Source organism: Hemicordylus capensis, chromosome 1, assembly GCF_027244095.1.
Source record: "Hemicordylus capensis ecotype Gifberg chromosome 1, rHemCap1.1.pri, whole genome shotgun sequence".
Classification (NCBI taxonomy): domain Eukaryota; kingdom Metazoa; phylum Chordata; class Lepidosauria; order Squamata; family Cordylidae; genus Hemicordylus; species Hemicordylus capensis.
Genome location: NC_069657.1, coordinates 2,281,809 through 2,293,876, shown reverse-complemented (window position 1 = coordinate 2,293,876; position 12,068 = coordinate 2,281,809). Strand labels below are relative to the sequence as shown.

The following is a 12,068-nucleotide window of genomic DNA, read 5'->3' as shown; positions in this document are numbered from 1 at the left end:
CTTCAGTTTCGAGCAGGGCTGACCTGAAGGTGGAGGCCTCCCAAATACTCTCCCAGAAATCCAGCGGTGGAGTTTACCTCGTTCACGGGCTGTTCCTCCTGCAAGTAAACCATACATACCAAACATTGAAGCTTCCACAGAAAAAAAAGGAAAGGGTGCAGAGAAGTACTGCTTGGGAGAGTCCGTTGAACTCTGCCTGGAGGCCCAGAGAGCTGGGAGATGGCGGGGAGATCTCACGCAAAAGCCCAGGGAGCTGGAGCTGGATCTGCCCGCCCAGCCAAGGACTCGGGCCCTGTCCAGCCGACTCTGGTGCTGGCCTCTGGAGCCCCGAGTGCCCAAGTGAGAGAAGGCAACGCCCTGCCCCACAGACAGAGAACGTGATGCCTGCCCTGAAAGCTCCTGCTGGGCTGAGCCCTGACCTCGAGCAAGCGGCCAAAGCAGCTGCCACCCTGCTTGGGACGGGCCTGGTGCCTGCGGCCTGCGTCTGGATCACGTCCTCCTGCCCCCAACCCTGCCTCTCTCCATTCGGGCATCCCGCTGCCCTCAAGCAAGGCATGGAGACAGACAGCCCGGCCCCAGCACTGGGGTGATTCTGCCTCTCAGCATGGAGGCTCCCCTTGGTGACCCTGGCTAATTGCCAGCTGTGCTCCATGGACCTGTCCAGGCCCTTCCCAAGCAACCTGTGTGAAGGCACGTGCTCGGGGCCCCTCCCCCACAGGGAGGCCGCCTGGAAAGCCAGGTGGGGGCCGTCCTTTGCCACCTTGGTCTGGCCTCCGTGAGGAGCTCCACGGCGGGGGGGGGGGGGGCAGCTGCAAGAACACCTCCCTGTGGCCTCATGGTGGCCCAGCAAGGCACAACCAAGAGCGAAGCCCCTCCGGGGTTAGAGGAGGAGGAGGATGCCCCGGCTGGGAAGGGCTTTTCAGCCGCCTTGCCAAGAGCCCACAGAAAGTGCCCCTGGCTCCCTCCCATGCAGACGACGGAGACACCACACCCCTGGCCGCTCACCTGGAAGTGAGCCTGACCGGCCAGAGGGGCTCACGGAAGCGGCCAACCACCACCTCAATTTCCTGGCCCAGTGCTGTAGTGTTTACCTTCTCATCCAGGTTCTCCTCCAAAGCCACATCTGGTAACTCGGGGGTGACCTCTTCAATTCCGGGCCTCCCCCCAGCCCTCTGGCCCCCCCTCGGCTTCTGGGCCTGTTTCTTGGCAGAATCCTCTTTCGTCTTCCCTTTCTTGCTTTTCTTTGGTTTCTCTTCTTTGGTTGACCCTGCAGACTAGACAAGGCAGGACAAAGGGATGTGAAGCCAGGACCCAGCACCCATTGACCCCCCCTCTGCACACTTAAGGTGGGGGGCGGGAGAGTGAGAGAGCTGTTTTGTTTCCACCCTACCCCCAGCAGCTTCATGATGAGCTCACGGTCTTCCTCATCCTGGTCCTTGTACTTCTCCTTGATTTTTTTCAGTTTACTCTGCAGAGGAGAGAAGGAAGGACTGAAGGGCAACGCTGCCAGTCACACGGGGTGAAGCCCACCCCCAAAGGGCCACAGGGGCTTCTTGGGGGTCCCAGCTGCAGGTGCGCAGTGAAGAGGCTCTTCAAGTGCTACAGCAAGGACCTGGTCAGCCCCCCACCCCCTCTGCCAGGCAACAGGACCCCCACTGTCCACATCTGCACACAGACAGGTTGACATAGTCTACTTGGACTTCCAAAAAGCTTTTGACAAAGCTCCCCACCAAAGGCTTTTGAGTAAACTGAGCAGTCATGAGATAAGTGGACAGGTTCATGTGTGGATCGGGAACTGGTCGAAGGACAGGAAACAGAGAGTAGGAATAAATGGAGAGTTTTCACAGTGGAGGGAGGTAGAAAGTGGGGTCCCCCAGGGAGCGGTACAGGGACCAGTGCTCTTTAATTTATTCATAAATGATCTAGACGTTGGGGTAAGCAGCGAGGTGGCCAGATTTGCAGATGACTCTAAACTATTTAGGATAGTGAAATCCAAAGCAGATTGTAAGGGCAACCAAGATGATCAGGGGCCTGGAGCACCTTAGAAGGCTAGGCTACAGCATCTGGGGCTCTTTACCTTGGAAAAGAGGCAACTAAGGGGAGACATGGTAGAGGTATATAAAATTATGCATGGAGTGGAGAGAGTGGACAGAGGTAATTTTTCTCCCTCTCTCACAACACTAGACCCAGGGGTCATCCCATGAAACTGAAGACCAGGAGTTCTAGGACCAACAAAAGTACTTTTTCACACAGCACATAATAGGGATGTGCCCAAAGTTCCAAAGTGGGCCTCCTGATCAAAAGTCCTCATGCACAGCTGGAAGATCTGGGTGTCAAGACTCACATGGGAATCTTCCGACGTGATGAAGACACAGTCCTCACCTGATCCTAGACTTGTGCCTTATCCCCATATTCAAACACATAACCACGTCCTGAGCTGGCTGTGTGAATCCATGGAGAAGGCCAGACGGCAGCATCTGCCCAGGGATCCCTGCAGCCAGTTGGAAAACTAAGTGTCAAGATGCTGGCTTAAAGAAGCACAGGACTCGGAACCGAGACACCTTCTGTTTCCTCAGCAAAGATGGACAGTCGAGGTTTCGACTGAAGTCCCAGAGTCCTGCAAGCCACACTGCTCAGGGCCCTCTTGAAGATGTGCCACCCAGAAGAGATTGCTGCAATGTGTGTAGATGGGGCTACTTTTGGGAAGTATCCAGAATCTGGTAATTTGAGCATACCAGGGTAGCATCTTGAGCCACACCACAGAGCATCTGTGGCAGCGGTTCCCAATTTGCTTCTGGGCCCAACTCCAGATGCTGATCTCTACCTTACAGCGCTGAATAACTGGAAAAGTTCTAGAAAGCCACCACCACCACCACCTCCCCCCCACCCCGCCCCCAGGGCCCTACATGCCGAGGTCACCAGGGGAGGCCCTGCTAAGCCCCTCTCCACCCAGCCAGGTAGATGCCAAGGCTGGAGATGCCAGCAGCAGAGCCCAGACCACGGATGCCAGGCAACCCATCCTTGGCAGTCTGTGGGAAGGTCTTTGTCAGAACATCCGTTCTCTGATCCTGTGCCCGGCTCCGAGCAGCTCTGGGGGCCCATTTAGGACTCAGGATGTGGGAGACAGAAACCCCTCCCACAGCCTAGCTCCGCCCACCTTTTGGCCCCTCTTCACAGGCTGCTGGGTGCCGGCATTCTTGTTCGTGCTAAGGGGAGGAGAGAGCTGAGCACCGCCGTCTTCTTCCTTCCCCTGCAAGGAGGGGTCAGAATCGTCTGGGTCACTTTGCGGCTTCTTTTTCTTCATTGCCCTGAGGGAAAGCGAAGTTGAAGGTGCGTTCCAAGGGCTCCAGTGAGCTGGGGAAGGAGAACCCAACTTCCCCAACAGCTTCCAATCTGGACCCCGAATGGACCCGTTTCCCCAAAGATCCACTGATCTGAAGGGACTGCTCTTCTGCATGGCCAAGAGAGAGAGAGCCCCAACCAGCAGTGGCTCAAGGGGGGAGGGAGGTCCCCTTGCTGGCCAATGCCTTGCTCGGCTCATGTGATTCCCTTTTGTGAGAGGGAGAAAGACAGACTGACCACCAAGCTGGCCAAAGGCCCACCCAAGCCTCCCGCCTTTTCTCCTGATGAAAGAATGACCCGTGCAGCCAACAGGGACCTCTCCTGCACTGCGCCCAAGTGGCCACAGGCACACAGCCCCTCGAGGCTTTCCCAAGCGGAGCTGCTCTCTGGGCTTGGCCAAGCAGGCTCTCACCTCCGCTCCTTGGCTGAGAGATGCCTCCGGCCCTGGGACTTGCCATCGCTCTGCGGAGGAAGAGAAAGTGAGATGGCCCCATTGCCCCCAGGGCAGCCAGACCCACCCACCCCCACCGAGACCAGCAAGGAGCTTACCAGGCTGGAGGTGTCCTCCCTGGAAGCAGGCTTCAGCTGGGCTCTGCAAGAAGCGGAGGGGAAGCTCAGGCCTCTGGGAGCCAGAGGACAAGGACTCGCTCCCACCCTGCATGCCCCGCTGGCGGCACCCTCCTCCCGCTTCCCTCCTCTCAACGGCAGCCTTTCCTGGGGAGGCTTGGGTTGGCTTCCGCTACCTTTGGGACTGGAGGTGTGAGAGATCAATGGTTGTGTCTGGAAAAGGCATCTCCTCCGCTCTCCGGGCTGGTTCCTGACCGACTTCGCCCTCTTCCTCAGAGTCTGCATTCTCCTCATCGGATGACCCCGCTGGAGTCAGGGCATCTCCTGCCCCGTCCCCATCTCTGTTGGAGGGAGGGATTTCAGCCGGCTCTCCCTCATGCTCAGGCTTTTCCTGGGGCTCACCCTCTTCGCTGCTGCTGCTGCTGCCGCCGTCTCCATCTGGTGCATCTTGGAAAACGAGAACAGGGAGAATGTTTCTGGAAATGTACAACCAATAAAGAACCTGCCACTGAGCTCACAGCTCTGAACTTCTGGCTGAAACAAGACAGCGGAGGGCTTCGGGGGGGGGGGCGGGGGCGCCTCCGAGAGCCACGGCAGCTGCTCCCTTTTGCCTCCACTTTCCCTGCCGGGCTCCTCCTGCAGAAACCTTAGCCGAGATCCAGGCCACGTGTGACTGGGCTGCAGAGGCCACTGGAAGTCCATGGCGCATGTTGATGAAGCCTCAGTCATCCCGGGAAGCAGACTTGGCTGCCTCCAGGGCTGGGGAGCGGCTCCTTGCCCAAAGGGGCAGCAGGCTTCCCTGGGGAGCCGGAAGGGCCCCGCCTGCTCTTCTCGGGCTGGGCCAGGAGGGCCTGCGTGCTGCTCCCCCCTCCCTCCCTCCCCGCCTTCAAGGCAGCCTCTGGACGGGAGGAGGCCAGGCTGGCTTTGCACAGGCTCCCCCAGCTGGCGGGCTGCAGCCCTGCTCCCTGCGGGCGTACCCAGGGGCTCCGTCTCTTCGGCTGCCAGCTGGCTGGTGCTGCTGGCCACAGCCTCCAGGTCTTCATCCTGCACTTTGACCTTCCGCTCCCCTCGATGTCGCCACACACTGGATTCGTCCACCTGCAGGTGGTTGTCAGAGAACAGGCTGGTGGGTCTCATCACTGAGAGGCCGGGCTCTGAAGAAGCCGAGGGCAGCCAAGAACTCCAGGGCCAGCAGGGGCCCCTGGGCACAGGCTCCACCGGCAGAGAGGCAGGCCTGGGGCCTCCATTTCCTCAATACCGCTCAGAGCCTACCTGGCATCTGAAATGCAGACACACAAGAGAGGGACCTTTTGAATGCTCCCCCCCCCCCCTTCGACTCTGCTTGGCAGTTTTCAGAACGACACTCCTGATGATGTTAAGACAGAGACATCTGGCCATTTGCTCCACCAACGGCTACTGGACACGATGGTTCTACGAAACCTCCATACTGAGAGGCCACCCACCCGTGAGTCCCATTTGCGGGGAGAAACATGGGGGAGGCTCAAGGCTCTCTTGCCCTGCTGGGGGGCTTCCCTTAATTAAAGGGCCCCTCGACCGAAACCCTGGGACAAGGCTGCCTGCAGGGCATCCCCCCCGCTTGGGAGAGGGGCCTGGGCTGCTATGGGGCCCTGCAAGAGGCCACGCCGGGAGCTCCAGGGGGCCTCCTCGCCCGCTGCCTTTGACCAGCCAGTCCACACATGCCTGCCGCCATCAGCTGCTCATCGGTTTCCGACACGTCCCACTTTGCCCAGTTTTCTCTGCTCCGTTCAGTGGCTCCTGCCCATCGCGTGTGCTCTCTCTCTCTCTCTCTCTCTCTCTCACACACACACACACACACACACACACACACACACACACTGGCACTCTCTGCCCTGCCCTTTGGGAGCTGGAAAGGTGTGCTCAGGACATCCGCTCCCATTCCAGAAGTGAGGCTAACCCCACAGCCCTGCCCCCAGGCTTCTTCAATTCCGTGGATTTCAGGCACAGCACCTTAAATAAGAAGCTGAAGCCCATCATCAGGTAGGAAGGGGGCAGGAAGTTCTTTTTCCCTGGGAAAGGAGAGAGGGAGAGAGAAGCGCTGCCGTCAGGGCAGGGGCTGCAGAGGGGCCAGCATGAAATCCAGCCATCCCGCCCCCCCCAGGCAGCAGCTGCTCCAAGAGAAGAGCTGGCCGTGGCTCCCCCGTTGCCGTCTCCCGGGGAGCCTTTACCTCGGATCATGAAGCTTCCTGTGGTCAGGTACTCTCCAGTGGGGGCCGTCTTGGACACCTGCATGGAAGTCCCCCAGAGACGGTGAGCAAACACCAGCAACCAGGAGAGAGCCCCGGAGGCCAGCCCTCCTCCCTCTGCAGACCCCCCCCCCAGCGGTTCAGGTCCAAGCCCGCCGCCTCTTCCCTGACCAGCTCTTTGTGCTGCAGGCCTGACTGCTGACCAGCCGCCCTGCCTCGGTGAGGCTGCTGCACCTGCTTACTGCTGGGGCCCGAGAGAAGCCAGCCAGGAGGGCCGCCTGCTTCCGGCCAGCTGTTCGCCTTGCAGCCGCCTCCCGGAGGAGCAGCAGCAGGGCCTCCCACCTGCCTGCCCTTCCCGCAGACACACCTGGCGGGAGGGTCCCTTTGGCTGCTCTAGCAACCCTCACCAGCCTCAGCGGGGCCACTCGTCCGCATTCTGCCAGGGCAACCCCCTCCTGCTTCAGTGCTACCCTGCTTGATGGGGAGCCTGGCCAGGCAGGCAGGCAAGAGGGACGGTAAAGAAAGAATTAAACAAAGAAAAGCAGGGGGGGGGGTGGGATTAGCACTGGTGGTAAAACGAGCTCCTTCCTCCTTCCATCAGCCACACGTTCAGGTTTTAAGAAGCAGGAGACACAGAAGCCCCTTCTTAACGGCCCCCCATTTCTCAGCCGCCCCAGCCTCCGAGATGGTCTCTGCCCAGGAGCTCTTTACCTGGTGATGATGCACCCACCAGGCGCTGGTGATGACCCGGGCGTCCCAGGCTGCGCTGTAACACAAGGCCATGGTGCCTGCCTCTGTGAGGGTCCGGGGCGGGATGGGATTGCCTGGAAGAGAAGAGGGGAGCTGCCAGGGGAGCAAGAGGAAGAGGCTCCTCTGCCTTTGGAAGGAACTGTGGCCATCTCAACCAGGAACTGTGCACGTGTGTCAAGCAGAGACCAGGCAAAAAGAGCCAGAGAGGCCCCTGGGGCTGCTTTTGCAATCCGGGACACAGACCTGCTAAGGGCTGCCTCGCCACTTTCTCTAAAGCGAGTCCCAGGGGGGCTTGGCCACCCCCACTCCAGATGGAAACCGGGGTCTTGCGGGCTCCGGAATGCCCCTTGCTGGATCCAGATGCGACTTGGTCCCTGCCCATCCCCCCATTAGTCCTAAGAGGTGCCACAGACAGTGAGGAACAGTCATCAGGGGCTCCTTCTTCTGCGCTCCCAGGGAGACCTACCTGTTGGACTCTTGATGACGCAGCTGGTCGCTCCGTGGAGATCAGCGTGCACATAGATGTCGCCTGACACAGGGGAGGAGACGGACAGCCAGGTCAGTGGGGAGCTGCAGACCTTGAGCCAGGAAGCACGCTGCCCAGGTCTCCGCCTTCACGGATTGGGACCAGCAATGCCTGCATGCCAGGCGCCCTTCCTGCCTTAAGCAACAAGGACAGGGGCTGGCGGCAGAACCGCCTGGGGCCCCTAGAACTCAAAGGAAGTGCTGCTCAGTGGCACTGGGGGGAGGGGAGGAGCAGCAGCCGCCGCCACCGCCTTTTGCTCCTAGTGCCCCAGCCCCAAATGCCGAGTCCAGGGCATGTGCAGGGACGGGGCTCGCAGGCTGCCTTCTGCCCAACCCGCTCTGCAGCCATCCTGAGCAGGGACTTTGCCTGGTGTGCCTTGGGAGCAGCCCAGCGCGTGTCTCCACTTGTTTGTTTCTCCCCTGCTCTCTGGCTCGAAGAGGTGGATATGCCCGGGGAATGTCAGGGCCCACCTTCCGGGAGATGCACCCTGCACGCACCCCCGCCCAAGCCCCCGTGCCAAGAAGCAACAAGGCCTGCACCAGCAGTTCAGCTGGGAGACGGGCAACCACTCCTGTGGGTCACTGCCCCTTCAGCCCACTTTCCATCCCCATCGGGGGGTTCGCGGGGGGGGCCCTCGCATGCAGGCAGTGCCGTGTTGTGGGCCCCTTGGGGATTCTGACCAAGGCGTGGGGGAGTTCGGCCAGGGGAAGGACTGTGTGGAGGGGAGGCAGCCAGACTCACCTGGCTTCAGGTACCTCTTGACAATCATTTCGTTTTGCTGCTGGTCTCGTCCGGCTATAACAAGGTAGTTTTCAGAGCTCAGGAACCACAGGAACTTCTCAAACCTGTCAGATGACATCAAGCCAGAGCAAGACATGGGCACCACAAGGCGGGGAGATCAAACGGCGGCCAGGAGGCCCCCTGGGGTCGGGGAACACAGACGCCCTCTCCAGACACTGATGCTGCACATGTGGACAGATGTATGGCTCTGTGCGTTCACTTGAGAAGTGGAGCCCTGGGTACAGGCTCCCGCAAAGGCAAGGCCCAGGGAGAAAGCGTGCTGCGGTGCCTGTGTCCAGGGTAACTTGTGAAGAACGGGACATGCGTCCACAGTACACCCAATGTGTGAACAGAGCTGCAGCCCACCCTCACTCCAGGCTACACCCAGCTTCTGGAGCACATTCTGCACACCCTCTGATGCGGGGGGAGAGAGAGAGAGGCATGGAGCCCACAGAGTCCCCACCCCCTACCAGCAGCGACTCTGTCCTTGTGGAGTGGAAATGCCATTGTGCCAAGGGTGGGAAGCTCCTGGGGAAAGTGACAGGCGGCTGGGCAGAGCTGAGGCCGGAGGCCACCCGCCCTGCCCTACCACCACCGCCACAGCCCATTTACAGATGGCCAGCAGGGTTTCTGAGGGGCTCCAAGCCCTGCAGCAGAACAAGACCCAGTGCCCTGGGATGGAGGCATGTTGCTCGCAAGGCGGTCCTCTTTAAACTTCAAATACGGAGCACAAAGAGACAGCTGAGCCGACATCGGAGTCTGCCCTCTCCCAAAGGCCTGGCATTTGGGTCTGTCAATTCACAACACGGGTGTAAACACACTGTTACTCTTCTATCAGCAACAAGGGGAACCAGACCGCCCCCAAACCAACTGCCAGCAGAAAGGGAGGTCCGTCTGCTGAGTGACAGCGGGGCCCTGCAGGCAGGTGTCCCCAACAGCTGCCATGACAGCCACCTGCCACCACATCCAGCACCTTGGGGTCAGAGAGACCTTTTCCAGTTAGTTCGCTGCTAATTGGGCAAAGAGGCACCTTCCTAAAGTGGCGATTCTCTTGACTGAGCACCCCCAGCACAGCATCCCTCCAGTGGCTGTTGCTGGTGTCCATCTTAGGTCTCTCTCTTTAGATTGTAAGCGCTTTGGGGACAGGGAGCCATCTTTATTTGTTTAATTTGTTCTTTCTCTATGCAACCCGCTTTGGAAACTTTTGATGAAAAGGGGTATTTAATATTTGTAGTAGTAGTAGTAGTAGTAGTAGTAGTATTTCAGGGGAAGTTGGCTATGTAGCAATGCAGCAGAAGCCAGCCATGCACAGTGAGGGTTGGCTAGCGACTGTAACATAACAATAGGGCTTTCTGAAACCACCCACATCCCCAGAGCAGTTTTACTATTTTCGGACAATTGACTGAACTTGGAAAAATGCCACGTGAACTTCTAAAAGCACTCCTTAAAAAGAGGTGGTGGTGGGGGAGTAAATGGCCTGCCCAAAGGAAGGGAGAGGAGTCAGGAGGAGGACTGGGCGGCCACAGGAACTGCTGCCCTGCGGAGCTCTGTCTGTCTGGCTTGCAACTTGTGCTGTGCGCTTCCATGCACCCACCGAGTCCAACGGTCCCGGATGCAGAAGCAACCTTCCACACGGGGCAGGCAGATCTAACTGCTGATGCTCACAATGCAGCAGAACACTTTGCCCTGTTCGACTACCTTACCTATTACATAACCTCTGCAAGGGAAATCAGAGTAACAAAATGCTTACCCTTCAGAGAGGCTGTGGAACGTCCAACCCCCGCTTCATCTCAACCGCCGCCACCATGAAAAGCAAGGGAGGAGACACGCCAGAGAGTTCCCAGAACCGCTCGGCTACACACGGCACTCACCAGTAAACCTTCCTAGCCTTCTGAATGGTGGAAACGATTTGAACTTCTTTCAGCGTCTGCTTGGTCTTCTTCTCTGCTGATTTGAAGGCCTGTTCGGAGAAAGAGAGACACCTCTACCTTCTGCAGGGACCGCACACACCAGTTCCAGGGCTGCAGGTCTGGCTCAACTCTCTCAGCAAGGCCAAGCGGAAGCTTCCCTCGTCTCTCCCCACCTACTCACCCCAAGTCTTCTTCCTCCTCTGCCCTCAAACAGCCATGACAGCCTGTGAGTGCTGCCCGGCCCATGGCATTCCTGCTCCTGTGGAGGTGCTCACATTTCTGAGCCTTCCCATGCCGCAGCACAATCCACGCGCAATGTATGCATGTGCACAGCCTACGCCACATCCGTACCTGACTGTCTTGCTCTCCACTGAGGCCGGATCAGAGGCAGAAGCTGTGGATCCAGCAGTCAAGTACCCCATGCCTGCAAGTCTGCCCCCAGACTCTCTTGGTTCCAGTTCCACAGCCACCAGCTCTGTCCGGGATTATTTTCCCTTTCGTTATTAATGGAGAGGGACCCCAGCTCAGTGGAAGAGCACCTACTTTGCAAGAAAAGGCTCCGGGTTGAGTCTCCTCCCCAGTATCTCTTGCTAGGGCTGGGAAAGACCCTGCCCCACATCCTGGAGAGCTGCTGCCAGTCAGTGCAGACAAGACTGAATGAGATGGACCAATGGCTTGACGCAGGAGGAGGCAGCAGCTTCCTATATTCATCAGTGGAGTTTCTTTTAGTTTTTAAAAAAGCCTTGAGGAGATCTGCAGGAGTTGCACAACGCTCTGCAGACAAGGCCTGTAGCTCAGCAGAAGGGCCCAGGCTCAATCCCTGGGCATCTCCAGAGAGGGCGGAGGAAGACCCCTGCTTGGAAGACAGAGCCAGGCAGGCTGAGCGAGCTGGAGCAAGCGTCCGGGTCACGCAGCTTCCCAGGTTGCAGGCGGCTGCTTAGCTCTGCTGGGAATGCACCAGGCAGAGGAAAGCCATGCTGAAGGCCACACGTTTCGAAGAGACCAAAGAAGCCACCATACCTTCTCGGCTGCTTCCACCGTTTTTTGGGTTTTTCTGGCCGCGTGCCTCTTGTGGTCATAATACCTGGAAGAGACATCGCCACCTCAGGACTGCAACCCCACCCCTTCCAAGAGGATGCATTTCCCCAGCTAAAGCGGCCCAGCACCAGATGGCTTGGGAGACGGGAGGGTGCAGCTCAGGCCAAAGGAGAGCCTGGAACGGCAGCCCTCAGGGCAGGGCCTTCACAGCCCATCTCTGTCCAGTTCTGGAGGTGCCTCTGGGCCTCCCGCCAAGTGCAGCTGTCCCTGGGCTGCCTCCCAAGGGACAGCTGCCCCACACTCCGGAGTGCCCCACACTCTGGAGGCCCCACAGCAGGCGCCTGCCGGAGGGAGCAAGGCTTGCAGCGGAAGGGCCTCCCGCCAAAGAGGCGAGCCTCGAGACGGGCAGGGAAGAGGCTGCTTTCCCTCAACAAGCCTTTCAAGAGTCCGAAGCAAGACTGTGTTCCCGGATTCCCACTGGATGTTTTTATTTGAAGTACTGTACATGCTGTAAGCAGCTTTGGTTATATTACTGTACAGAAAAGCAAGGCCAAGGTTTGAGAAATAAGTGGAACCAAGCCACAAACCAAGACAGTAGCTCCAGGATCCAGGACTCCTTCCTGGCGTAACCTAAGCAAGCCCCACAGAACTTCGACTTTAGCAAAGCCAAGAAGAAGCCAAGGGGGGAGCGTGGGCAGCCAGGGGATGGCACGGACCTGCCCCTGGGTCGAGACGCTTCGTCTGAGAAGGGATAGACACGTGAAGGCAGATCCCGGGGAGGGGGGAGGCTGGCTGGAGTGCTGCAGGGCCACTCCTGCTCCCCGGCCCCCACTGCAGCCGCGTCCACCCTGAAGGAAGGTGAAGGCTGGTGGGGGGGGGGGGGAGCAGCAGCTGGGGTGGGGGCCTGCTGTGGAAAGGAGGGACGAGGAG

General features: G+C 58.9%; 1 protein-coding gene across 4 annotated transcripts in view; it reads right to left on the bottom strand.

The window, feature by feature from the left end:
• The window catches only part of NEMF (nuclear export mediator factor), a 30,526-nt gene that overhangs the window by 4,812 nt on the left and 13,646 nt on the right, over positions 1 to 12,068 (bottom strand). For 2 of the 4 annotated variants that reach the window (XM_053283914.1, XM_053283917.1), the window contains 15 exons: positions 11,121 to 11,184; positions 10,062 to 10,150; positions 8,152 to 8,255; positions 7,351 to 7,413; positions 6,846 to 6,958; positions 6,117 to 6,174; positions 5,899 to 5,957; positions 4,887 to 5,007; positions 4,086 to 4,356; positions 3,892 to 3,934; positions 3,755 to 3,804; positions 3,158 to 3,308; positions 1,391 to 1,468; positions 1,092 to 1,274; positions 24 to 98 (listed from right to left, as the gene is read on the bottom strand). In XM_053283914.1, the coding sequence (XP_053139889.1) occupies positions 24 to 98; positions 1,092 to 1,274; positions 1,391 to 1,468; positions 3,158 to 3,308; positions 3,755 to 3,804; positions 3,892 to 3,934; positions 4,086 to 4,356; positions 4,887 to 5,007; positions 5,899 to 5,957; positions 6,117 to 6,174; positions 6,846 to 6,958; positions 7,351 to 7,413; positions 8,152 to 8,255; positions 10,062 to 10,150; positions 11,121 to 11,184 (1,522 nt within the window). The remainder of the gene's footprint in view (positions 1 to 23; positions 99 to 1,091; positions 1,275 to 1,390; positions 1,469 to 3,157; positions 3,309 to 3,754; positions 3,805 to 3,891; positions 3,935 to 4,085; positions 4,357 to 4,886; positions 5,008 to 5,898; positions 5,958 to 6,116; positions 6,175 to 6,845; positions 6,959 to 7,350; positions 7,414 to 8,151; positions 8,256 to 10,061; positions 10,151 to 11,120; positions 11,185 to 12,068) is intronic. The other 2 variants (XM_053283915.1, XM_053283916.1) reach the window with 1 other exon arrangement.